This window comes from Rissa tridactyla, chromosome 9 (genome assembly GCF_028500815.1).
Source record: "Rissa tridactyla isolate bRisTri1 chromosome 9, bRisTri1.patW.cur.20221130, whole genome shotgun sequence".
Classification (NCBI taxonomy): domain Eukaryota; kingdom Metazoa; phylum Chordata; class Aves; order Charadriiformes; family Laridae; genus Rissa; species Rissa tridactyla.
This window is the reverse complement of record NC_071474.1, coordinates 31,183,276-31,206,441: the sequence shown is the minus strand read 5'-3', so window position 1 is coordinate 31,206,441 and position 23,166 is coordinate 31,183,276. Positions and strand designations below refer to the sequence as shown.

Below are 23,166 nucleotides of genomic sequence, written 5' to 3'. Positions count from 1 at the left end.
CTTGGTGTAACAAGACAAGGAGCGGGGAAATGGCTCCAGTGTGTACAGAATTAGAATATGAGTATATGAGGTGATGGATAAATGGAGTAACAATCCCCTGGGGAAGTGGCCATGTCCAGTATACCGCAGTTTTAAGTACAAGGGAAATACTCTGTGTGCTGCAGCTGGGGATAAAACAATAACTGGGTGAAACAATAACAGCTAGAATACTGACTCTAATGTGGTGATTAATCAAGTGTTTCCAGGCTTTAAAGTAAATCTCCACAATCCATATTACAGTTACAGTGATACCACATTCATGACAGTATCACAATGCTTTCCAATTCTACTGTATAATGGACTTAAAATGGCAAAAAAAAATTGATTTTTTTTCACATTGTAATAGCATGTGAAACATGTTATAAATGCTGTTGTATCCAGCTGTTCCTGGAATTCAGATGATTTATAGATACATAGACAGTGTGTTGCAATACTTATAGTAGTAGATTACCCAGAATGTATTAATTACTGTTATAGAAGGGATTCTTACAACAAATGGTAAATAAAAGGAATTGGTGTTACATTATGCAGCATTACTATGAAGCCCTTTGCTGCATGGGCCTGTTGATGAATACTTTGTGACCCTCTGAGAATCAGTACCATTTCTGTACAGCTCTGAATGTCACTGTCACTCCTTGTACGTGTGTGATGCTGCCCCTCTGCATCCCTCGGCTCTGTGGTATGCAAATGATGGCGAGCAGAGCCTTAATGATTCCTTCTGCCTCAAGGCAGCAGAGAGGGTGAGAGAAAGGACCTGTGAGTGTGAAAATAAAAAAGAGTCAGTGTCAGGAACCTATGTATTTTGGGAGTTAGACTCTGGGGTTTTTTGTTTGTTTTCCCCCTGAGACTTTAATGTCCTTTTCTGCAGAAGTTCTGGAGTCATTACAATTTCATCTCCCAGTGTTCAAAAAGCCCAGTTGGTGGGAGGCTTTTTCCCAGCCATGATAAATTATTCTCTGTCAGAATCCAAATCTGCCTTTTCAGGTCTGATCATTTTTGATGAATTTATTCTGTTAACATGAGCTTGAATAGAAGAAATAGATGATAATAAATTAACTTTGGGCATATTAATGACATCTCTAGGAGACTATGGATGAATTAAGGAATAAATAGATGAAATAGGTTCAATAACAGGCTGGTGAACGCTTAGTCAGCAATTGACTGGTAGCTTTTCATTTAGGTCCTTTCATATCCTATGGTTAATTAAAAACCAAAGAAAGATTTTAAAGCAACCTTTTGGAATACAGACTAAGCATGAGCTCCTGCAATCCATGCTTGCTGTAGAAAAAATTATTGTCAAATGTATTCCACTGAAGACTAAGAAACATCAGCTTCAGAAATTCAGGTTTGTACCCTCTTAAAAAGAAATCTTTGTGCCAAACATGGTGAGAGCTTTCCATATGCATCTGCCAGAGCAGCACTTACCCCAGACTTAAAATATCTTTTCTGTAAAGCTTATGAAAAAATAAACATAAATTATGCACTTTTTCAGATCTGCTCTTATAAACTAGAGATTAGGGTAGTATATGAACTTCCATTCCTAACAAGAATTGCTGTGATTTCATCTTATTTAGTTAACTTTAATGTATACTTGCTATGTCCAGGATTTCCAAACTAGTTTGAAACTTCAACTTTCAAAAGAGCTGGATGCTAAGCTTCAGTGATTTTATAAGAACCAAGTGTTTCTTAAATCTATTTCTAAGGGATCTTCTGTCATATGCAATAGAGAAATGGCTGATTGAGGCTTACATACTAAAGAAAGCAGTACGTTCCTTGACAAATATGAATGCTAGTATTTAACCTCATTTAATAATATATGTTAGGCTTTTGTTAGCCTAGATATATTCATGCCAAAGCTGATCAAACAGGAGTGAGCGTTACTTTTTTCAAAGACAATTACGGTCTATTAAATGTTTAAACCCACAAATTATTGTTTTACGCTAGGACATCTTGTTATTCAAATAGGGCTGAGTCAAAACTTAACACGTACTCTGAAATTTGAAGCTCGACACATCTATCTCTCTTCAGAATCCTCAATATAGGCGCACATAGGCAGTGTGTGGTTATAAAAAGATGTTTATATTTTTAAGTTTATAAAAGCATACTTTAAAGATCAATCAAATTTTTATTCCTATTTTAATACATTTCTGTCTTTGAAGTAATGGAATTCAATTTCCTGAACAAGTGCATACTCATGAAGTTTATACTCCCACAGTTTTATATTTGTTGTGCTCAAAAACATTTCTTAAAATAGATTAATAATAATAATAATAAATTAATTACCCTATGTTTTCAAGCGTCATCATAATCCTCATGGTTGCAGCCACAGAACCTGTCCTGACAGGTGTTGAAATGGGCTGGAATGATTACTGTCAGCAGTTGCTCACTCCCGTTTTCTTGGCTGGTATTACTGATCCTAAAATCTTCCAGAATTACCACAGCGATGACTGTTCCCTAACACTGTCTTTCTAACATTACGTATGCTATGAGAAATCCTGTTCTGTAAAGAATTGTGTCAAATATTGATCTGGCCTAAATTGTTCCCATCGTGTGTCGATTATCCAGGTACTGAGAGAATAATCTGTCTTAGGGAAGGAAACCACAAGTTTACTAAAGATACTAGCTAAAATTAGAATATTTTTTATATTTTAATTGAAAATTACTTAGGAGGACAGAAAAGAATATTGAAGAAAATCTGAAAGTCATTATTGGAGGTTGTACAAGGGAAACTAAGTAAGAATTAAAACTAAACAGCATGTTTTCTGAGAAGCGATTTTTTTTTTCAGCAAAGGAAAACAGGAAAGTTTGTAATATGTATTCCTAACCTGTCAGAAAAACTCCTTCTTGCCAAAATCTTCTAAATAGTTGCAAAAGACTTATATGATGTGATACTAGAAACTTCCAATCAAACAGCAAAACTTCAGTGGAGAAACTGGTCACAAATGAATGTTTAAAGAGATGATAACTGTGAAAGTATTGCTTCATCGGAACGATGCCAAAATTTGTGAAGGTGCTAGCAGTGCCTATAAAGGCCCAATTAGGAAATCACGGCCATCACAGTAAGTAGTTTTGACCTCATAGGTAAATGATGGAAACTCTAGTCGGGCATCCTTGTTCTTCGTTCAGATGTCTATTCTGCACGAGGCTCTGAGCTACTGTGCAGAGATTGCTCCAAATCACTCAGAGCCACACTGCTACGCCTGACTGGAGCACAATGAAGTTTGGATTATGCTGGTTTAAATTATCACCCATTTGAAGTAATTTTCTTTATAAAACAAGATTAAAATGACTGTAATTCAAAACATTTTACCTCAAATTGATGCGAAAATTGTAGTGTTCATGTTATTTCCATTTTTTCAATTTGACAAAACATTTCACTCCATGTATAAGCTTTTCTGTGTTGTCACTATCTTAAGAGTGAAAATATGCATTTTACTCTGTGCATTTTATTCTTTCCTGATGTGTCTTATTTCTTAACACTACTTATTTAACTTTTATAAAGCGTGTCTTTATACAGTCTATTGTGGTACCTGGGGAAAATATAAACAGGTTCAGGAGGTTTGCTTACCTCCTTTCTGCCCCACACAGTAACAGTTTGTAACTTCATACTGTTAAATTTGTTCTCTGGTCTTTCTACATGCCTGATAGTTAGATAAGTGCTGATGATAAAGCAAAGCAAAGCAGAGAGGAATTTGAAGTTCTAGCTTGATAGAGTTGAAACTCAGATTATGGTAAATTTTATTTACATGAAACTTCCTTTCGTTTGTTTTCATACTAATACCATAGTTGAAATTTCTCTCTGTAGTTTTTCCTCAAGGTTTCATGGCTCATGAATAAGTCATTTAGGGAAAGAATAGCCTTTTCTATTCCTCAGAAGTTTATTTCATAGACAGGCTGTTGTATCAGTATTTTTTTTTAATCCAGTAAATTTTGAGTTACTTACTTGAGTTCCCTATAAGTAAGGGTATTTGTTTAATCTAATATAGAGTGTTTCTTACAGACTTCTTGTAATAGCAAAGTGCAGAATAATACCGAAAAGCACTGAGAAAGGGAGCGACTTGCAGAAGTCCATGGCTAAATTAGTGCCACTGAGAATTACAACTGTAAAGTTCCTGGCCTAAAAATACCAATATACAAATATACTTATTTTTAAGTTATACAATATTCAACCGTAAATGCAACAGAATGCCAAACCCTATCACTTCATGTTATAGCAATACATACATCAGCTATCAGACCCTCAGACTCTGGGAAGGAGCTGCTTTGTGTGCTAAATCTGCAAAGGATAATTCATTCCTTACTAGGGGGTATGATTTCATGAGCTGAAAGCTTTAACTAGTACATATGTATAGGATAGATTTAAAGTGATTATGGAAATGTCACCGCAGGACAATACATTATTAGTAGTCCCTCATATGTTGTATGCTGTCCCCTTATGTTTGCTGATAATTAAAAAGCAGATTGGGATGTCATGGTAAGAATGAGTGCAAAATGTCCCTTTTATCATTTGCAATAAATATGAAATAGTCGTCTTTCTGTATCCTTCAGTGATTGTTCTATTTGCGTTGGTGACAAATGACATCTTTCTCCTTGTAATGTGCCTGCAGGGTTAAATGACTTTATTATTATTAATGAGTCATTGCTCCAGCTGCCCAGAAATAGAGGGAGTAGGAAACGTAAGAGGTTTAGACCTAAGTAATTACAAATGTAATTATTACCTTTCAAATTTCATTTTTACAGCAATCACAAAGTTGTTAATCAAACATGGCGCTTTCCATGTATTCACAATTTTTGGGGTCTTTGTCAAAGGGATGAGTAGCTACGTGGTTCCACTGAGGGTAGTCTGTGGCAGATTGACAAAGTGGTAGTGACAGAAAACTGCTGTGAAAAATTGGTTAGAAAATGTTGTCTAATCATCAAGGAGCCTGTGGTTCAGAGGGTTTTCCAAGAGAAAAACCCACCTGAGCTGCAGCCATATGGAGGAGGGTGTCCTCCTGGGGAGGTCAAAAGCTGCAGGAGGGGAATCCTTTTGTCCTGTGGAGATAAGAAATGTCAAAGTTTCACTCCTCCAGTCTGTCCTTCCACAAGGTTGTAGATTGTCATTAAAGAATCTAACAAGCACAACAGAACCGACATGCCACTGGATACTTCAGGGGAATTAAAAAGTGTAATTAGTTATCCTAATTACTCATAATTCTGGATTTTCCAGTTTTTAGGTGGAGTACAAGGGTTGTTTTTCTGTAGTAATGGTAAGGGAGTCACAAGGAATTTATAAAAGGGGAATGGTTGTGGATTGTGTTAGACCATGTTGGACATGCTGTGAAATGTAAGCAGTGTTGCTTTTCAGAATCATTATCTGAACTTGAAATTTATTGTGAAAAGGAAAATCTGAGGAAAAGCTTTGGAGAAATGCGAATATTTCCTTTCAATGGTGTCATTTCTGCATAATGTTGAAATTGTAAGGATTCTCATATTTTTAAAATCTAATGAAAATAAAATGAATAGAGAAAATGGAAACTATTAGTTTCTGTACTTTATACCCCAGAAGTTCATTTGAATCAACACTATCACAAAACAGTTGAACATGAAACCACATTTTTGATGGAATATTGTTTTGTCAAAAAAACTTCAGTGAGCTTTACTTATATATTCAACTGGAATAAAGAGATTTAATATTGTTGATGGTCCGATCAAATGTAATATTTATCAGCACTCAAATAAGCATAGTGTATTACTTAGATATCATCATAGGTGAATATTGTAAAAATGTTTAGAAGGATTTGCAAAATAAATAAAGTCAGGGTATTCATAATAAAAACAACAAATCATTTTTTGTTTATATTCTAATAAAGAAAAATGCCTTTTTTTTCCCCTCGAAATGCAACTGCAGTCACAGCATAAAAGCCACAGAATATTTTTAGAATGTTGTAGGTTTATTATGTGTGTTGCTCTAATGGCCTTTGACTTCAAATTTCTCTTTCTGTAAGTCTGAGGAAAACACAGTTTCAAAACATCTTTTATTGTCTACCTCTTAAGTTATCACAGAAAGATATGTTTATTAGCTTACTTAGCATTTGGGGGTTTTAACGTTTTCTTTTGAAAATAAACATTTCATTAAAGTGTCTGAACCATGAGCAATTGCCCACAGTTGTTCAATTACTTAATTTAAAAGCATTTCTTAGTATTCTACGTTAGATCAAACTTTTGTTTATTTTTACTGTAAAGTCAATAAAAAGAAAAAAGCTGGATTTCGCATGTAGATACATCAAGAAACTCTTGCTGAAGTGAATAAAGAGTGTAAATACAGATATTTGAAGCAGAACTGTAGGTCATTTATCCCACACCTATCCCTTGAAGGAGCTGCCATATGTGAGGTGTCTCAAACATAACTGAAAATGAACTTCTGCTCGTCCCTTTCTTCATCGCCCTGCCTGTATTCTGCATTCTGCTGAGGATGACTCACCTGATCTGCTTATTGTCACGAGTGTTAGAATTCATTCTGAGAGTCGTATGAGGGCGTATACTAATATTTTCATGTAGGTCTCTTATCAACAGTAAATGTTACTGACCTTATTCCACCTAGAAATTCTGTTCCCTTCTTATCTTTTTGAAGTTTGTCCTTTTTCCTATCTCCAAGCCCAGATCTTTGTCCTCTAGCCAAAGAATCACAAAAGGTAATTGATTTTTTGATTAGAACATCCGCAGCCTAAGCTTAAGAAATGTATTTTCTGCTGTTTCCACATGAAATGAGTTTATGTAGATTCAGTGATTCTTAGTTCTCTTTATGAATCTTCACCCTTTCAAGGTATTTAGTGATTTATAGTGAAATCAGTAAACTACCTCTCCTTCACACCCACAGAGAAAACTTTATTTAAAACTTAAGCCTTAAAAACTGAGTATAATATTATGTACGGTATACTTACACTGTAGATATTGTAAGCAGGAATTTTCTTCTTTTTAGAACTTAATATGTATATATTTGAATGCAAGCGTGAATGAAATCATCTTTATTGAGATTTGAAGAAGAAAAAGAACAGATGTTAATTATCAGTAGAAATTACTGCTAAGTTAATTTCTTTTTCTAAGAATTAGCTATACAAAGCTGCATCTTGAAGACTGCTCATTTTGTAGTTTCAGACAAACAACCTCTCTGTACAGACAAAACCTCAAGCTCTTGGTATTGTTTTAATGTGTTTTTTTTTCCTGCTTTTATGGGGAAAGTATAGAAATGGCCATATTTCCATGAAATAATATATTTTCTCACTTTGCTTTATCCTTTTAACATGTTCAGTGCCTTTTTAGTATTGATGCACTCCTAAATTCCCCAGCAAACCAACATACAAAATATTGTCCTCAATGTTGAATTAAAGGAAAGAACATACTATGTTGAACTGACTCTGGATCAAATAAATAAACAAACGAATTTAAGCAAATACACATCTGTTTAATTGGTGGTAATAGATCCTCATATACATTCTTAATGAGGTACTTGAATAATGATTTGATCACTAAAAGGAGATATAAATGGTTTTTCAGAGTGTATAGAGTTACCTAGTACTGGTTAAGTGATTTTTCTGTTAATTAGCCCCCATTCTGTTTTAACATGTTTGACTAGATCACTTTTTTAAGTTAAAAAATACGCCTGCTGCTTTATGGTAATGAGAAAATATATAATCAGTTATTTCTATTCCAGTTTTTTTCTTATTGATTGTATTTTGTGGTATTTTTAAACTTTTTTCTAATACCATTTAGCATAGACAGTTAAACAGTAAAAGTGACTTTTTAAGTGGAAATAGCCAAAGGGTGTTAATTCCCAAAGAAGCAAAAGGCCCAGCAGAGTGGAGCTTGTCTAACATCAAGAGATGTCTTCCATTTGCACGTGTAAGAGCAACTTTTACTGAGCGTTTGAAATTTAATCTCTAGAAGTCTATATGAGATACACTATTCTTCATAGATCTCCTGCACCTCATATTTCAAGTAATGTTTAAGGATATTTAAGAAAGCACAGAACTGGTTTCTATATAGGTATGGACATGTGTGAGCAATAAGTCTTTAGAAACATCATCATATTAGAGTATTTAGTGAAATTAGTGTTGTACTTCAGACTCTCTTGCAGCTTGCAGCTACACCAATATTAGTACACTTTTTGTTTTCCTGAGCAGTGTAAGAGATAGCATTGATAAGCACAGCTCATTTCCAGAGAAGGTAAAAGGTTTTCAGGGCTCTCAGTACCGCTGAGTGAGCGGCCATGTGGTGCTTAGCTGCTGGCTGGGGTCAGCCCACCACTTTATGATAAAGCTGTTGCTTGAAGAAGCAGTCATTCCAGGGTGATAATTGCTGGGTATCTATGACTTCCTACACACTCTCGTTTCCCTTACTACAAATAAAATGAAGTTTTACACATCAAGAGAGAAAGTTTGCTGTGTTACCAGCCTCCTACTGAAAGCTCATATTGAAAATGTTTCCTCTTCCAGGCACCAGCTGAAAAGTGACAGCTGAAGCCCTTTCTTTTTTTTGTAGGAAGCATATTTTTGTAGGAAGCTGGGTTTATTACAGAAACTTTACATCAGTAGAAGAGCTTAATATATATCACATAAAATGCATAGTCTTCTCAAGTATGGGGAAAGAAATGCAAATTTCACTCTTTACTATGTTTCCAGGTCGAAGGTTATTGCTGGAGGATAAACCATTTTTCACTATGTAGTTTCACCTTGTTTAATTGATTTGAATTTAAATTTATATTCTGTGTTAAATAATGAACCATGTATTAATAATTAAGAAGCTTCAGTACAAATGTGAAGCAGTTAATTAAATATTTAATAAAGCACATTGTATTACCCAGTATTGTAATCAATATACTAGATTTGAGGCTATTCATTTTAGATGGCCATTATACTTTACAAGTTATGGTTAAAATTCTCATTGATAACTCAATATACACTTCATAGGCTAAGAAACATGCATCCATTGCAAATAACCATATTTGTTTTGCCATAATTAGCAACAAAACAAGGACATTTAAAGAGGAATACAATTGGACTGTTGAAGCAATAAGGGTCAGTGCTGCGTATTCTACAACACTCTCATGCCCGTGTTCATTAGGCTGAAACACAAGAGGTTGCAGGGGGGTTGGGGGGCCTGAGGGTTTTTTTTTTGATGAAACCTCTTCCTGTGCAAAACAGCAATTATTGAAACTGAACTTTTTACGGGAGCGTTGCTTTTAGATCATTTCTTGTTTTTGATTAATACAAGATTGAAATTCTAGTCAGAATAGCAATAAGAGATGACTTAATGAAAGATTAATGTGCTTTATTTATATGGCTATTATTTGTGCAGGAAAGATTCACTTCATTTCACAAGCATAGTTAATTGTACAGGAATTACCATATGCTGTCTCTTTTGCCCTGATACTTCCTCCATTCCCGTCTTCTTCCTCACCAACTTTCCCCAGCCATCTTTGATAACGTTTCCTTGACTAATTGAAGCCAGGTGCCAAATACACCTCACACCACTGGGATTTTATAATAAGAATCCTAACTCACGGCATTTTTTAGGATTAAATTCAAATTTAAACCATGGATGTTAGGATATAAACTGTGTTCGCTGGCATGGAAAGAGAGCTTATTCTTGCAAGATATCCAGTACAATCTGGCAAGCCTAGGTAGCACATGAAAACGTGTGATTTCCTGCATGCCTGTTGATTCCTCAGTTAGAACATCTGGAGGATCAGTCTTCCTCTGAGTACGATTTCTCACAGGCTCTGGTAGAGGCAAGCGGTGTGTCCTACTTGTTCTTTGAATGAAAAGGTTCAAACTTAAGTAACTCTTTTAGGTTTTTAATTTATTGAGACATATACAGGAAATAAAATATTCATAGGAAACTTCTCCCAAAGGCATTTTATTATTAAAGCAAAAAAAAGCAGAGTATATTATAGCAGCAGTTATTTAGGGTTTCTACATTCAAGCTTCTTCCTCCTGACCTTATTAAAGTAACCCGGTTTACACTAACAACTATTCTCCCCTGCCTTTTTTATTGTTAATGTCATTTCTGTTCTCTTCACATAGTGGAGACTGCTAAATGATGTTACCCAAGTGGCCACTTTTGGTCACCAGGGTAATTCTGGACTATAATTTCCCTATATTATGCTTGAATTCCTGCTTAGATTTAGTACCACATTTAGTAAATACACAGGGGCGAAGAATGGGGGGGACACGACCCATTCCTTAGGAGCTATTGGCTGAGATGAGTAGTATAAGGTTGTCATCTTCATCACTCTGGTGGGTTCCTGCTGAGCAGAGAGCACTGAATGTGCGATGGGAGCTGTTTAATACGAAACGCTTCGGTAAATGAGAGGCACTTCTGGCTGCTGACAGAGTAGCATTGGCACTGCAAGCCATGTATTCATATATGTGCTGTGTTGTGAAAATATGAAAAATAGCTCAGCAATGGCATAATTATGGGCAATTTGCTTAATTGCTTGCTAATTGTTGCTTGCTTTATTATGAAACAAGAGTGCTCTAAATGTAACACTGGATGGTTTGCATCCAAAATGTGTCAAATTCAATACTGGCTTTTCATTAAGATTTCAGCTACATGGCTTTAAAATTCAAGCATTCTATATTCTGTCTTTTAAGTTGTTTTTTTTTTTTTTAATTGTTTTGGAAATTTTCTTTGCACAATTTATAAGCCCCTAAGCCTAAGTTTTTGAACTTCTAATGAATCTGAGTATTTTGCTAATAAATACATTTACAAATGTCTTTTGATCATTATTACACATATGGATAAAGGTGGAGATGTTTTAAGGCTTCTCTGGGAGCTCATGTTTTTGATTGTTCAACTCTTGGAAATGTATATCTCCCTTTTAACATATATGTGCAGGTTTTTGGAAAGGAATATCTGCAATTCTGAAAGTTTGGCCTAAACTTGTGGAAAAACTATTCTCTTCTAGTTTGACCAAGATATCCTGCTTTGAGCAGAAGGTTAGACAGACATCTTCAAAAGTCCCATCCAGCCTGTATTTTTGGTATTTTGTGATGCAAGCGGTGACTTCTGTGGCAGTTCGAGAAAGGAACCAGCCCTCTTAATGTTGTCTTAGTCATATGTCTCCCTTTTGGGGTTGGAGGGGAGGGCATAGGGGTAGAAAAGTATACACCAAGTATATGCTTCCAACTTTTCAACATTATGAGACTGCTGATAACACAGGTGTAGTAACAACCTGTCTTCATTTGAGAATTCTCTATGAGAAATATTCTTAAAACTGGAACGTAATATTAAGCTGGAAATGCCAAAGTATGCAGTATCGTGCCACATGTTTTGTAGACTGAGAGGGAGAGTAGCATTGTAGAGTTCTTCAGCTTTCATTCCCCAAAAATAAATTTTTATTTACGACCTATAAAAACCTGCACAGGCTTTATATCCACAGAAAGTCTCTAACCAAAACAAACAGGAAAAAAAATATCATACGGTATTTTTTATAATTGTTTTGACTGAAGGATATAGCTACCTGGCAAGGTTGGAATTCCATGTTTTCTTAAGTGAAAGTAAATATTCTTACTGAAACCTGCTTTGACCTATAAATGATAAACTGTGGAACAATGAGAAAGTCTTTTAACTATTGTGCTTTTAGTTATATTTGACAGTTCTGATCTAAACATTTCATAAAAGCTGACAGACACGTTCTCTAAAAATGTTCTTAGTTCTGAGGCAGACAGTTTAAAAAATGGTTTCATTCCTAAAACAATCTGGAGTTCAAATCAAAGTGGTAAACTCACATGTGCATGAGTGTGATCTATTCTATGAATTAAGAATTCTCTTTCATACTACTTGTACGTCACGGCTGAAGAGTCTCCACGTAGTATGAAAAAAATATATAAAATTAAGGGTTTATTACTGAATGAAGTAAGAATCAAGGTAGACCGTAAGAGCTTGATGGAATGTATTGTTTATTCATAATACATGTGAAATGTACACTTCTATTTCTATTTATAAACCTGGCATATCTTATGTGAGAAGATGTTACTAGACGCTGCATTTCAGTGGAGAAAACCATAATTTCTTCTGAAAATATTTAGAAAGAGCAAGAACCTTCTTTTACTTGATTGGTAGAGGCAAATGTCACAGATGTTTCCTAACACTGAGTACTTATTGGAGTATGCAGAACTATCCCCAACATTACGACTTTCGAATGAGAGACAAGGACTCAGAAAATTTTATTTTCACCCACGTTTAGCAATGACTTGCAAAGATGCAAGAATGTTAAAGAGTAGCAGTGACAAAATGCCACGGTCAATTTACACAGCCTCTGATAAATGGCCACTTGAGCACTGAACTTCACACTCACCCTGGAATTCCTCCTCAGATGGTCCTCTGGGATGCTGAGCCAGCCAGAGAATCCTTTGTTTAAAGTAGGCAGCAAGTGGTCAAGGGGGGGAGGCCTGACGTGGTGCTGAGGACAACATCTCAATGCTAGTTACAGTGACCTCTTTGTGTCTTAAGTCTGTAAACAAATATTTGGAAATCAGCTGCATTCTATTTTAAGTTGGCACCGTAAGTATAATACATTGCTAACATAAAGCCCTCTTTTTTCGCTAAAATAGGGAATTGTTGAAAAAGTATTCCTAACAATTAAAGCATAGGTTAGATGACAGTGCAATGCCAGTGCCAAGTGGTTATTTAGAAGGATTTCAGGTGCTAAAGAAGCAGGCAAATGATGATATGTTACAAAAATTGAGAATCAATTAGATAGACAGAAAGAAGCTACATTTAATGGCCTGGAGGAGCAAGCAAAAAAGATAATACCTGGTGAATATTCATGCAGAAATTTTTCTACATTTTGTTCTAGGTTCATTCAACACCAGAAGAATTATACTCCAACAGTCATTTTTACTTCATTGTGCTAAACCCATAATATTTTACACTGCTGGTTATATTTATTTTTGCTTTATACCAAACAGAAACTGTTTTGCGTCCCAGTTATTCTTGCTAGTACTATTTACTGCAGAGGATCAGTTGACGAGATTTTCCAAGTTTCCCTTAAATGCAGATATTGGGGACCTTGCCTGCCTCGCACTGTATTCATTGTAACACCCTTAGTTAATCGGGTATCCTACAGCATACCCAGTCTCCTAAAGACTGCCTAAGGGTTGCAGTAATGCTATGGCCTATGCACAGCTGATTTGGATTAAAAAGCCCATAAAACTCTGATATTAATTTAAAAAAAAAAATGCTTCTTACAATTTATTTATTTTCTTTCTTTTTTTTTTTTTTTAAATGAATGCAGTATATTTTAAAACAAAATTTGGCTAGTTATGTTAGAAAAAAATTTAATCAGACATCATTCAGAGAAGTACTTGTATTTACTAAATACTTTTTTATTTCCTGTTCTGCAACACTGCAGAGGTGCTCAGTAGAAAAGGGGTTTAACTCTTCAAAGTTAATGAGAACTGTATATTTTACATGTTATTAATCATAAGCGGTGATGAAAAACTTACTCTGACAATCAAGATTATGTGTACCACATATCAACATTTAAAGAAAAACTATGGGTGCTACAAAAGGTGTATCTTCTAAACAATCCTGCATTGGCAGACTGTTGTATAACAAAAGCCCAACTCAAAGCCAAAATAATTTGTGTGCGTAACTTATGATTATGCCCAGGATTGTTGTAAAGTTTTTTAGTTTTTTTTTTAATTTATTTTTTCTAAAACTAAAACTCCGATAAAAATATCTCTTTCTTAACAGAATAAACAAGACTGTCATTCTGAAAATGTTGTTATTCTTAGCATGGTAACATGTTCCAAGTCTACAGGTAGTCTGGCAACACACGGCACAAAATCGCTGTCCTACTGATCTGGCGAGATGGCGTACAGAATGTTTTATGAGTGACCTTTCATTTCTGCAGTTGCCTTGTCTAATGCTTAAATGTTAAGTTTTTATTGCCAAGTGCTTCTTTTGGTGGTTTAGGTTTGTTTACTCTCTTACTGAAGCTTGAGACAGATAGTAAAATACAAGTACTGTAACCACTTGCTGTGAAGAGCTAGAAATGCATAAGTTCTATTTCCAAATAAATAATTGTGTGTTGTTCAGTTTAACCGCATTAAAAGCATTTTAAGAGTGTTTAGAAACCCTCGAGATTAAAAGAAACAGTGAGGTACTGGGTATCAAAAAGGTATTTTTAATAAATACAAAAAAGATCAGTGTCTGTATAGAACAGGGATAACTCAACACTCTGTCAAGGTTGTACTTGATTTCAGTGCATTGCCTTGATCAGAAGAGAAGCAAACCTGGATAATTAAAGAGCTTAACAAGACTTGTATATACTCAAATTTATGTCTTTAATAGCAGATAGTAGGACACAGAAAGATTAGACTAATCTACCGGTAGTAACTTATTTTGCAGAAACCATTGCCTCTGCTGAATCATTTCCATATTTATGTCTCCTACTGCCCATCAAAACTGGATTAGTATTTCAACAGCAAGGTGCCAAAGCTTTGTCAGGATTACATTGAAAAATACTGAGACAAAATGACTGAAGACATGTTAAAATGCCAGTAATAGGGCAAAATAGCATTTATAAACAATCATTTCTCTAACTGGCACATACTCGTACAAGGTACTTAAGGAGAAATAATCAAGAATATAGCATTCGTGATACAATGAGCAACCAGTTGTCTACTGAAACATGGTAGATTTAAAAAAGATGTATCCTGTATTTTGGACAGCAGCATTATACATTTCAGTGCCTGAAGGAAAAACTTAATTCATTTCTATTGAGATATAACATGGAAATATGTATTTGTGCTTTGTAGCTTTACACAGATTTCAACATGCAAAGTATTTATTAAAGCAGAAATGCAGCATAAAGCTCAGAGGGTGAGAGGCTCCTACTCAGAACTTGTATTGCTATAAGTAATTCCTAGTGGCATACCTTCTCCAGTGGTTATGAGCCAGAATCCAATTTTAAATGTTATTTTCATGAAGACAGATATTAAAAATATGTATGTATCTTTCACTGGAAAGTTTTGGGAAGACAACATGGTGAAGTATCTAATCGGATACTCTTCTTCACTCCTGATGTATTTAAATCCTGCACACGGCAAGAAAATATAAAATTAACATATATAATATGGAAACTATTTCAAGGAATGATTTGTAGAAGTTTAATTCTGTTACTTTGAATTTACACATGATAAAGCCACAGTTTAAAGGAAACTGATGAAGATTGTTATTGTATTGCAAATTACGTCTTTTCAGATTTAGTAGTTTACTTCGCCTTTGAACAAATTATAATTTCTATCATCCTTTTTCAAGGGCACAAACCTTGCATCTACTGGTTCGATTACTAGTAAACACAGAGGTTACAGCTTCTTTTGCTATTACCCTTTGATTTTTCAAGGTTTCCAGTATTGAATGCATGGAGAAATCAATTCTTTTTAAAATAGCTGTTAAGCTGTCTTTCATTCTTAAAGCTCGAGTGCGTCTTTGAAGCCAATGTACCATCTTTGGTTATGTGTCCAAGTTAATTTCGTTTTGCCTTAAGTAAAGCAAAAAATCCAAAAATCCAATTTTAAGAGAACATTTCAAAAAATCCTAATTTTAATATAGTTTTCCAAGTAGTTATATGGAAATATATGGAATTGTGGTATTAGATTATTATAAAGCTTATAGCTTTATTACACAACTGACAATTTGAAAAAGTGAAAAGGTAATTGTAAGTAGAATGCATAAGGAATTTAGTTACATACCTGTAATGATGGTATCATCTGTTCATTAAACATTAACTTTTTTCTGATGATAGCCAATGACAACACTGTGGGCCCCAGACTTGCAAAATCTAAACCTTCACTTAAGTCGTACACCTGCAGGTATTTTCTTTCCAAACTGTGGCCATTTCTGTAGAACTGGGGTTTGCTTTGTTAACCTTGATTCCCTGCGCACGCCAGTCTTTGGACCTCTGATAATGTCTTGTCTTTTTGCATCCTCCAGCTATCGAAGTTAATCTCCAGAAAGCCCTGGCTGAAGCCTCTGAAACCTGCACACAGGAGTGTCTCATCCTAGGCCATTCTGACAACTGCTGGATGCCACCTTCTTTGACACAGTATCAGCAGTCCAACACCCCTTTGCCATCGTTTGGCTTCCAGCAAGGCTGGGGCCGAGGAGCCAGGCCTGAGGGACGACACACTCTTGGGAGGCCCCTTCCAAAGGATGACACTGACAAAGGCCAGGGTGGGCCCCGGCCCCAGTTCTACAACACCTGCGAAAGACATTGCGCCAGCGAAGATCCCGTCAAAGTCATTCCTCTGGCAAACTTCGCCACGTCCCACCAGGCACCAGTGTCTGGGAGTAGCACTACGTTTATACATGAGCACCAGCTATAAATGCATATCTGACAAATCTGCTATTTCAGGCTTTAAGTGTGACTGTATATAGTCACAGCCTAACACTGTTAGTGCATATACAAACTTGTTAGGCCTGTGAATATTTATGTATATAGAATCCTAAATTTGAAATTGAAAAGCTAAATCCTTAGGACTTAGTTAAAAGAAATTTACCATAGTTCTTGGTAAAATCCACAAAATGGGGAAGAAAACCCACAACCCAGAAACAATCAAAAGAAAAACACCAAATCCTGATCATTTTCTTATATGGGCCATATAGTGCAAATATCTGCCAGCAGTTCTTCCTCCCTGTTGAAAGCAATTTCTTAGTACAGTTTGGAGAATATTACAATCTAAATATAGCTGACTCAATTTTTCTTTGTTGTTGTTATTTACAGCATATTCATGGATTTCATCTTCCATTTGCTTAGCAATAGAGATCAAGTGGGCAATTTCTCATTTGGTTACCTTACATAATAGAATGAATAAGATCCTAAAATCTAATTCTTAAGAAGGATCTTTCCACAAAATTTATCTTTTATGTAATTAAGAAGGCAAATGTACTTAAAGACATGACAACTGCTTTTGATTTTAATTTTTATTGTCTCAGTCTACAAGTACTTATTCTTTGAAATAATTCAATAGATGAAATAGAAAGCTCTCAACTAGGCTTTTCTGTGTGAAATAAACAACATGACAATGATACGCAAGATAAAAATTGGAAAAAAATCATAACTAACTTATTTTCATTTCCAAGATTTTCCTTTCTACAATAATGCAAGCAACAATATGATACAATATGATACAATATGATATTATGCTTTTCAAGCCATAAGTCTATTTCTAATTATTTTTTTTAATTTTTTTTTTTTCATCTTGCAGAGCTTGCTTTGGCTACTGTTCCTGTTAGTAGAAAATTACATGGGCACTGCTGAAAACAGTAGGAAAATGGGGTAGGTTTTTTGGCTGATGTGATGTCGTGGCTGCAAGCTACTGGTGTTTAAAGAATATTATAGTGATGTATATGGCTTTTTTTTATAGCTATATTGACCTATTGTAAGTATTCAGTAAAAGGTTAGCTATAATATTAGTTACTTCACCATACAGCTATTAGATGAAGAAGTACTCATCATTGTGGCTTAGTTTATTAGAGAATGACTGACAGTTCTGAGCAAAGAAAGAAGAATCTAGGTAGTGAAATCTGGATAAATGTAATTATAAACACACCCCAATGATATTATATGATAAAGTCTCGAGATAAATCTCTTTAAAGATGAGGGATTTTTTTCAGTGTTCTGTATACTGGAGGATATAATAGTGGCAGAAAAAAGCTGGTGAATTCTATATTGGGTGAAAAGGAGGTTCCTTTATTAGATGAAAAAAACACATTTTCCTTCTAGTATTTTGTTGCTGTTTAACATTTCATCATTTACAGTATGTACATACCAAGAATTTTTTTCTTTAAAAAACTGCATAACTTTGTTTAGTTTTATTGGTACATTAAGTGAGACAATCGAAGTTGTATGGAGGGGAAAAAAGACAGTGTGTGAATATTTCCTATGGATAGAACTATATGTAGGCTTCATATTGTAACTTAAATCTGTAATTTATAAACAAAACTGTGTGTAAAAATGCTGTAATATTAGCTGCTTGTAAAATTTACAGAAGTTCAAGTTGTTGAGGGTTTCCAATGAATGCTAAAAGAGCTTCTCTTATGTGCCCAGCAGGTATAAGTAGCTTTATATATCGCTGTCCCCAATGTAAATCTATTCAAATCACATTTAGATTTTATGTGCAAAACAAAAGAAGCTTCACTTTTAACCTACTGATAGGGTTTAATTAATGAACATCAGATTATCTAATGATCTTTTCTTTTCTTTTCTTTTTTTAATGTAGTTTTCAATAACGTTTAGAAAAGATGTGGCACACTGGCTTCCAGTTGCATGTAAATCCTGGAAAAAAATAATAATCCTTTGGGTACTGACACACAATAGCTGACACAACACATTTCCAATTCCAGGACAATTAAAAATTGAGAAATTAATTCATACCTAATATATACAAAGCCCTTTGTTGTTTGCTTTGGATTCATCACAATGAAAAAAATTAGCAGTCCTTTTCAGGGATACACAAAAAAAGCTTATCTGTAGTTTACACAGATTTACCAAACATATTAATTGTGCAAATTTAGAATAATGCTGACAGCTAACGCTTCCTATTGTAAGCAGAGGACTTTAGTTTTTATTACAGAAAGCTGCCATACCAAATGTTTACAGAATTGGCACCTGCATTGGAAAATTCTCACTTTTTTTGCCTGCAACATTTCCTTTCTGGCTAAAAATTGTACCTGAAATTTCCTGGCAAAGGAAGCAGAATTAGTGTTTTTTCATAGGTAGGGGGAAGAAACCCCAACAAACTTCACATTTGAATGTTTAGCGGTTTGGTTTTGGTTTGTTTTTTTTCTTCCCTAAAGTACAGAAGCAATTAACCATCTCCCTTTCTCTTGAAATCAAAGAAACAAAACCTCGACAAAACACCAAAACAAAACACCAACAAAAAATTGCTTAAACAAAAAGCATTGTAAAGATGAATCTGATTATAGGAAGTATGAAATGTTATATCCATGAAATAATTGCGTTGTGATATTCTGAAATTCTCTCAACAAGATGCAGAACAATTAATTGTAAATACATGTTGTATCAGGAGTCAAATGGTTCCCTCACTCTTATATATTATATATCTAATACATAAAACTATGCATCTGAGGCAACATTTTTCTGAGTAGCATGTCAGTATCCAGAGGAATAACGTTACTAGAGACTCTTTACACATCTTGCCATATATATAAATAATTTATCTAGTACATAGACTGTATATTTTTGTGTAATTTTTTTTAGTCATTTAACTTATTTTATCTTACTTGTGTGAATTTGTGGAGAAAACAATCCTATATACAATATACAGTAAAATGGTAGTTACATGATTAGATTTGTTTCATGCAGTGTAACAACAAAGGAAAACCTTTGCCTTCAAAGCAATGTGTCACACAGTCTAGCCTAGATTATTCCCCCCCAGCCCCAACTCAGTACAAGCTTGTTGCACTTTTAAGTATTGCATCAAAGTTACAGGTAGTGGTGGCAGAAAGAAAGGTACTTTTTTCCATATTGTAAAGCAGTCAATTATTAAAAAAAACTGAACCCAATCTTAAAAAAAAAGAACCGAAGTTTGAAGTAAAATGTGCTGTTTCTTTGTTTTCCTAAACTGTGCTGTATTCTGAAGTGTAACTTAATTCTAAAGAAAGAGTAATTAGGCATGTCTGCTTGGCCAGACAGAGACTACAGAGCACCTGCTCTCTCTGGGCTGTGAGCTGGCCGGATGCAGGTCATTTAGCTAATTATCATGGCAATGAGCCCGTGCTAATAGGACCTGAGGGCTTATGAATGTTAGCATGACAGCCAGCTTGACATAACATTAGTTACGTGGTTCTGAATCCAGCCAGGGCTTTTTGCTTAGCGTAGGGCTGGAGGAGAGCAGCCGCTTCGTATCAGGTATCTGCGACCTCGGTGTGTATAGATCTGTTTGGGTTTGTTTGTAAGAGAAGTGAAAGTTTGCTGTTGTATTCTGAGCAAGCTGCAATCTGGCGTGGAACCCCATCAGCCCCCAGCCATTGTTGTTACCCTGCTTCCAGCGTGCTCAAGCCAAAGGCCATAGACCTAAATGATTTCTAGTCAATAATGGTTGATTAGCTCAAGGTTGTTTGGTTCAAGCATATAAAGTTTGAGTTTTTAAAGTTTGAAAATTTACACTTGACTCTATTTATTTGCTGAAGTTTCACTTTCGCAGCTTTAATACCAATCCTTACTGAATGATTATCAATTAAATGATTGCACTGACATTTGTGACTGGATAAATAAAAAGGAAGGGATTGGTTTGTGCAGACACAAAGTAAAGTTGAAGGCAAAGATTTTATTTGGTATACGTAGGAAAATTGTGTATAACTTATGTTATCCCTAGTGAAGAAAGAGATTGACAATTTCTTGTAAATATTTGAGTTTGTATTTCTGGAGAATCTCCCTGCTCTATGGCATACTACAGGATCTGAGAGTGAGCAGTGTATGTCTGTGTATTGAAACAGCCCTAACCACACTTTACAAACCATGCAGTTGGACATCATATACTACAGTCCAGCAGCATTTAAAGTCCAGTAAATTTGCAGTAGTTCGGTTTCAGGTTTCTGTACAGCATGTTGTCTTGTTAATTACAATGCTTATTAATAAACTAGATCCACAAAAGCAGTTTTCTCCTTTGCACTGTCTTCTTTCTGTTTCTGAAATATAAGGGGTTTAAAAGTACTCCTCCAGCCGGACTTCTCTCCCATTTTCAGCTTTCCAAAACTCATTTCTTTGTGAAGCCCCACACTGTCAGAAAGCCAAGAAAATTTAACTACATTTACAGTTGCTTCATGCAACTGAGTAGCAGGCTTTTGGTAAACAGTAGAAATATTCACACACACAACGTGTACAGCAGTCTAGCTTTATACTATCAGAAATATCTTCCATTTCCATGTCACTTCTTTACATACCAAGGTCCCTCCTTCTACTATGCCTCTCATACACTTACTTATAGAAAATCATTATGAGCTGGAGGCAGGAGTGTTTATGGGTTTTGTTTTGTCAGAAAATAAGCTATTTCTAGTTGAGAGAACATGGTTAATAAGTTGTTGTTGAGCTAAAGGGATTATCTTCTCACCAAGGATGTGATATAATGAAATAACCATCAAACCAGGAACTAATGAAGCAATATTTTACGCATTTTTCTATATTTAAATCCATATTTAAACAGCAACTCTCTTGATAGTTGTCCTGACACTAAGGCAGTAATATCTTCTTCTTTGACACAGTTATGGCTTTGCAAGCGTAGCGTTCTTGTCTGTGGGACCTTTTCAAGCAGCAAAATAATATTTATTTTGGCATCAAAACTGTGCACAAGTATATTCCTTCACTGACAATAACTGTTGAAACATTAGATTTTGTTCTAAAGAATGTATTCAGCCTAAACATTAAAAAAAGTAAAAATGGATAAAAACATCTAAACTTCTGGAGATGGAGAGTTTCTCTGCTTTATATGGTAAATTCTCAAACTGGGCTCAGTGATGTTTTGAAGGGCAACCTCAGGAAGCGATGAAACCGTGGAATCTTACAGAGATCTGCTAAACAGTATGAGAGAGCAAGGCAGAAATATATAGTATCTGAAGATGTGCATAATTTTAGCATTGGTGTCACTGTGCAAAACTGCAAGGGGATTGCAGAAGTAGTGTTCCCTGGGAGTCATCTTTTTGCTCTCCTCCCTGTGGGCACAAGGAATAAATACCTGGAGTGCTTCCCTGTCCACGTTGGAAATACTTGAATCCCAGGAATTTGCTGTGTAGCTCTACAGAATGCAATATTTTCACCAAAGCACTGCAGCACTGAGGGAGGGCTGGTGCAGTGTTCAAGAAACATCTCTTACCCGTAAGATGGACTCCAAGACCTCCTGCTCGGTAATTTCTGGTGAGGTAATGTCTTGTTAGAACATACACATGGATTTATTTAAAGAAGAAAATGTGTTTACCAATAGCAGGCAATTTTGGAGATATGCTGCCCATATAATCATTTAGCATTCTTGACTTTTCTTCAGGTTTCTTCCAGGTGTGGCCTTAGGAGTGAGCTGTAGTTTGACTGAGCAGCAGCTCGTCCGCTCTGCCTTAGAAGTGCTATGTATCAAGCAGAAGAAGGAAATGAGCAAGAAGGTACTTCCTACAGCAAACAGAAAACAGCTCTCCTCCCTTGTGTGGTGGTGAAAGTCATGTTTGAAGAAGGTACACATGGACTCCACTTGCAAATAACAACTATTTTTCCAAGATTTAATCTTTCTGTCTTGGTCCTTGCATTCATGATCCAGTATGAAAACATATCATGTCTGATAACTACAATGAGACTAATGATATATTTCCATTTGTATTTTTTATTATTTTAGTGGTTTAGAGGTCTTTTGATGGTGCTGATTTCATGCTTAAACCTAAAGCTCTAACAGTAAATGCATTTATGATCTGAAAGCTATGTCTTCATATTTAATTCAAAGCAATTCAAAGCAGGAACTTAAATGTGTAGGTCCATGCTTTCTGGATAGCTTTTAACTATGGAATTGAGGCTACCTCTTCTTACAGTTTTTCTCTACTAGGATTAAGAAGTCTGTATTTATAAAAAAGAAAGTTAGTAACTACACCTATCAAAGAGACAGAGAAATGAAGTGGCTGGAAGCACTGTAGACTACACTTCAATCCATAGCTTTAAGCCACGTCTGCGATATCTTCTATAGCAGATGAGTAGGACGTGCAAAGAAAAAGACATTTTCTAAGGGACTGAAATGACGTTATTCATTGCTACTGCAGCTGTTGTGTATGTAGTAAAAGAGTTGATTAACATAATGAGATTAAACTAAGAATAATTGCTTTTAACCTGTAGTTAGCTTGAGTTGTTGTTTATAGTTATCAGGGATGATAAAAGACTGTACCCAAAGCTTGCCTAAACTTTCCAAATGTCAGCTGTTCTATAAAAGATGTCTTTTCCCTTCTCTGTTGTGTAGATCAAGCTTCGATTTACAGGTGTATGGAACTACAATAAGCCAGTGTATAGTTCTCAGGAGACTAACTGAACAGAGGAAAGTGAAAATCAGGCTGAAAAATGAAGTGATTATAAGCGGGGTGGATAGG

The 23,166-nt window shown here is 35.3% G+C and overlaps 1 protein-coding gene across 2 annotated transcripts in view; it reads left to right on the top strand.

The window, feature by feature from the left end:
• PCDH11X (protocadherin 11 X-linked) overlaps positions 1 to 16,839 on the top strand; it is a 509,451-nt gene extending 492,612 nt beyond the window's left edge. For both annotated transcript variants that reach the window (XM_054214618.1, XM_054214617.1), the window contains one exon: positions 16,024 to 16,839. In XM_054214618.1, coding sequence (XP_054070593.1) covers positions 16,024 to 16,415 — 392 coding nt within the window. In that variant the 3' untranslated portion in view covers positions 16,416 to 16,839. The remainder of the gene's footprint in view (positions 1 to 16,023) is intronic.
• The last annotated feature ends 6,327 nt before the right edge of the window (positions 16,840 to 23,166 follow it).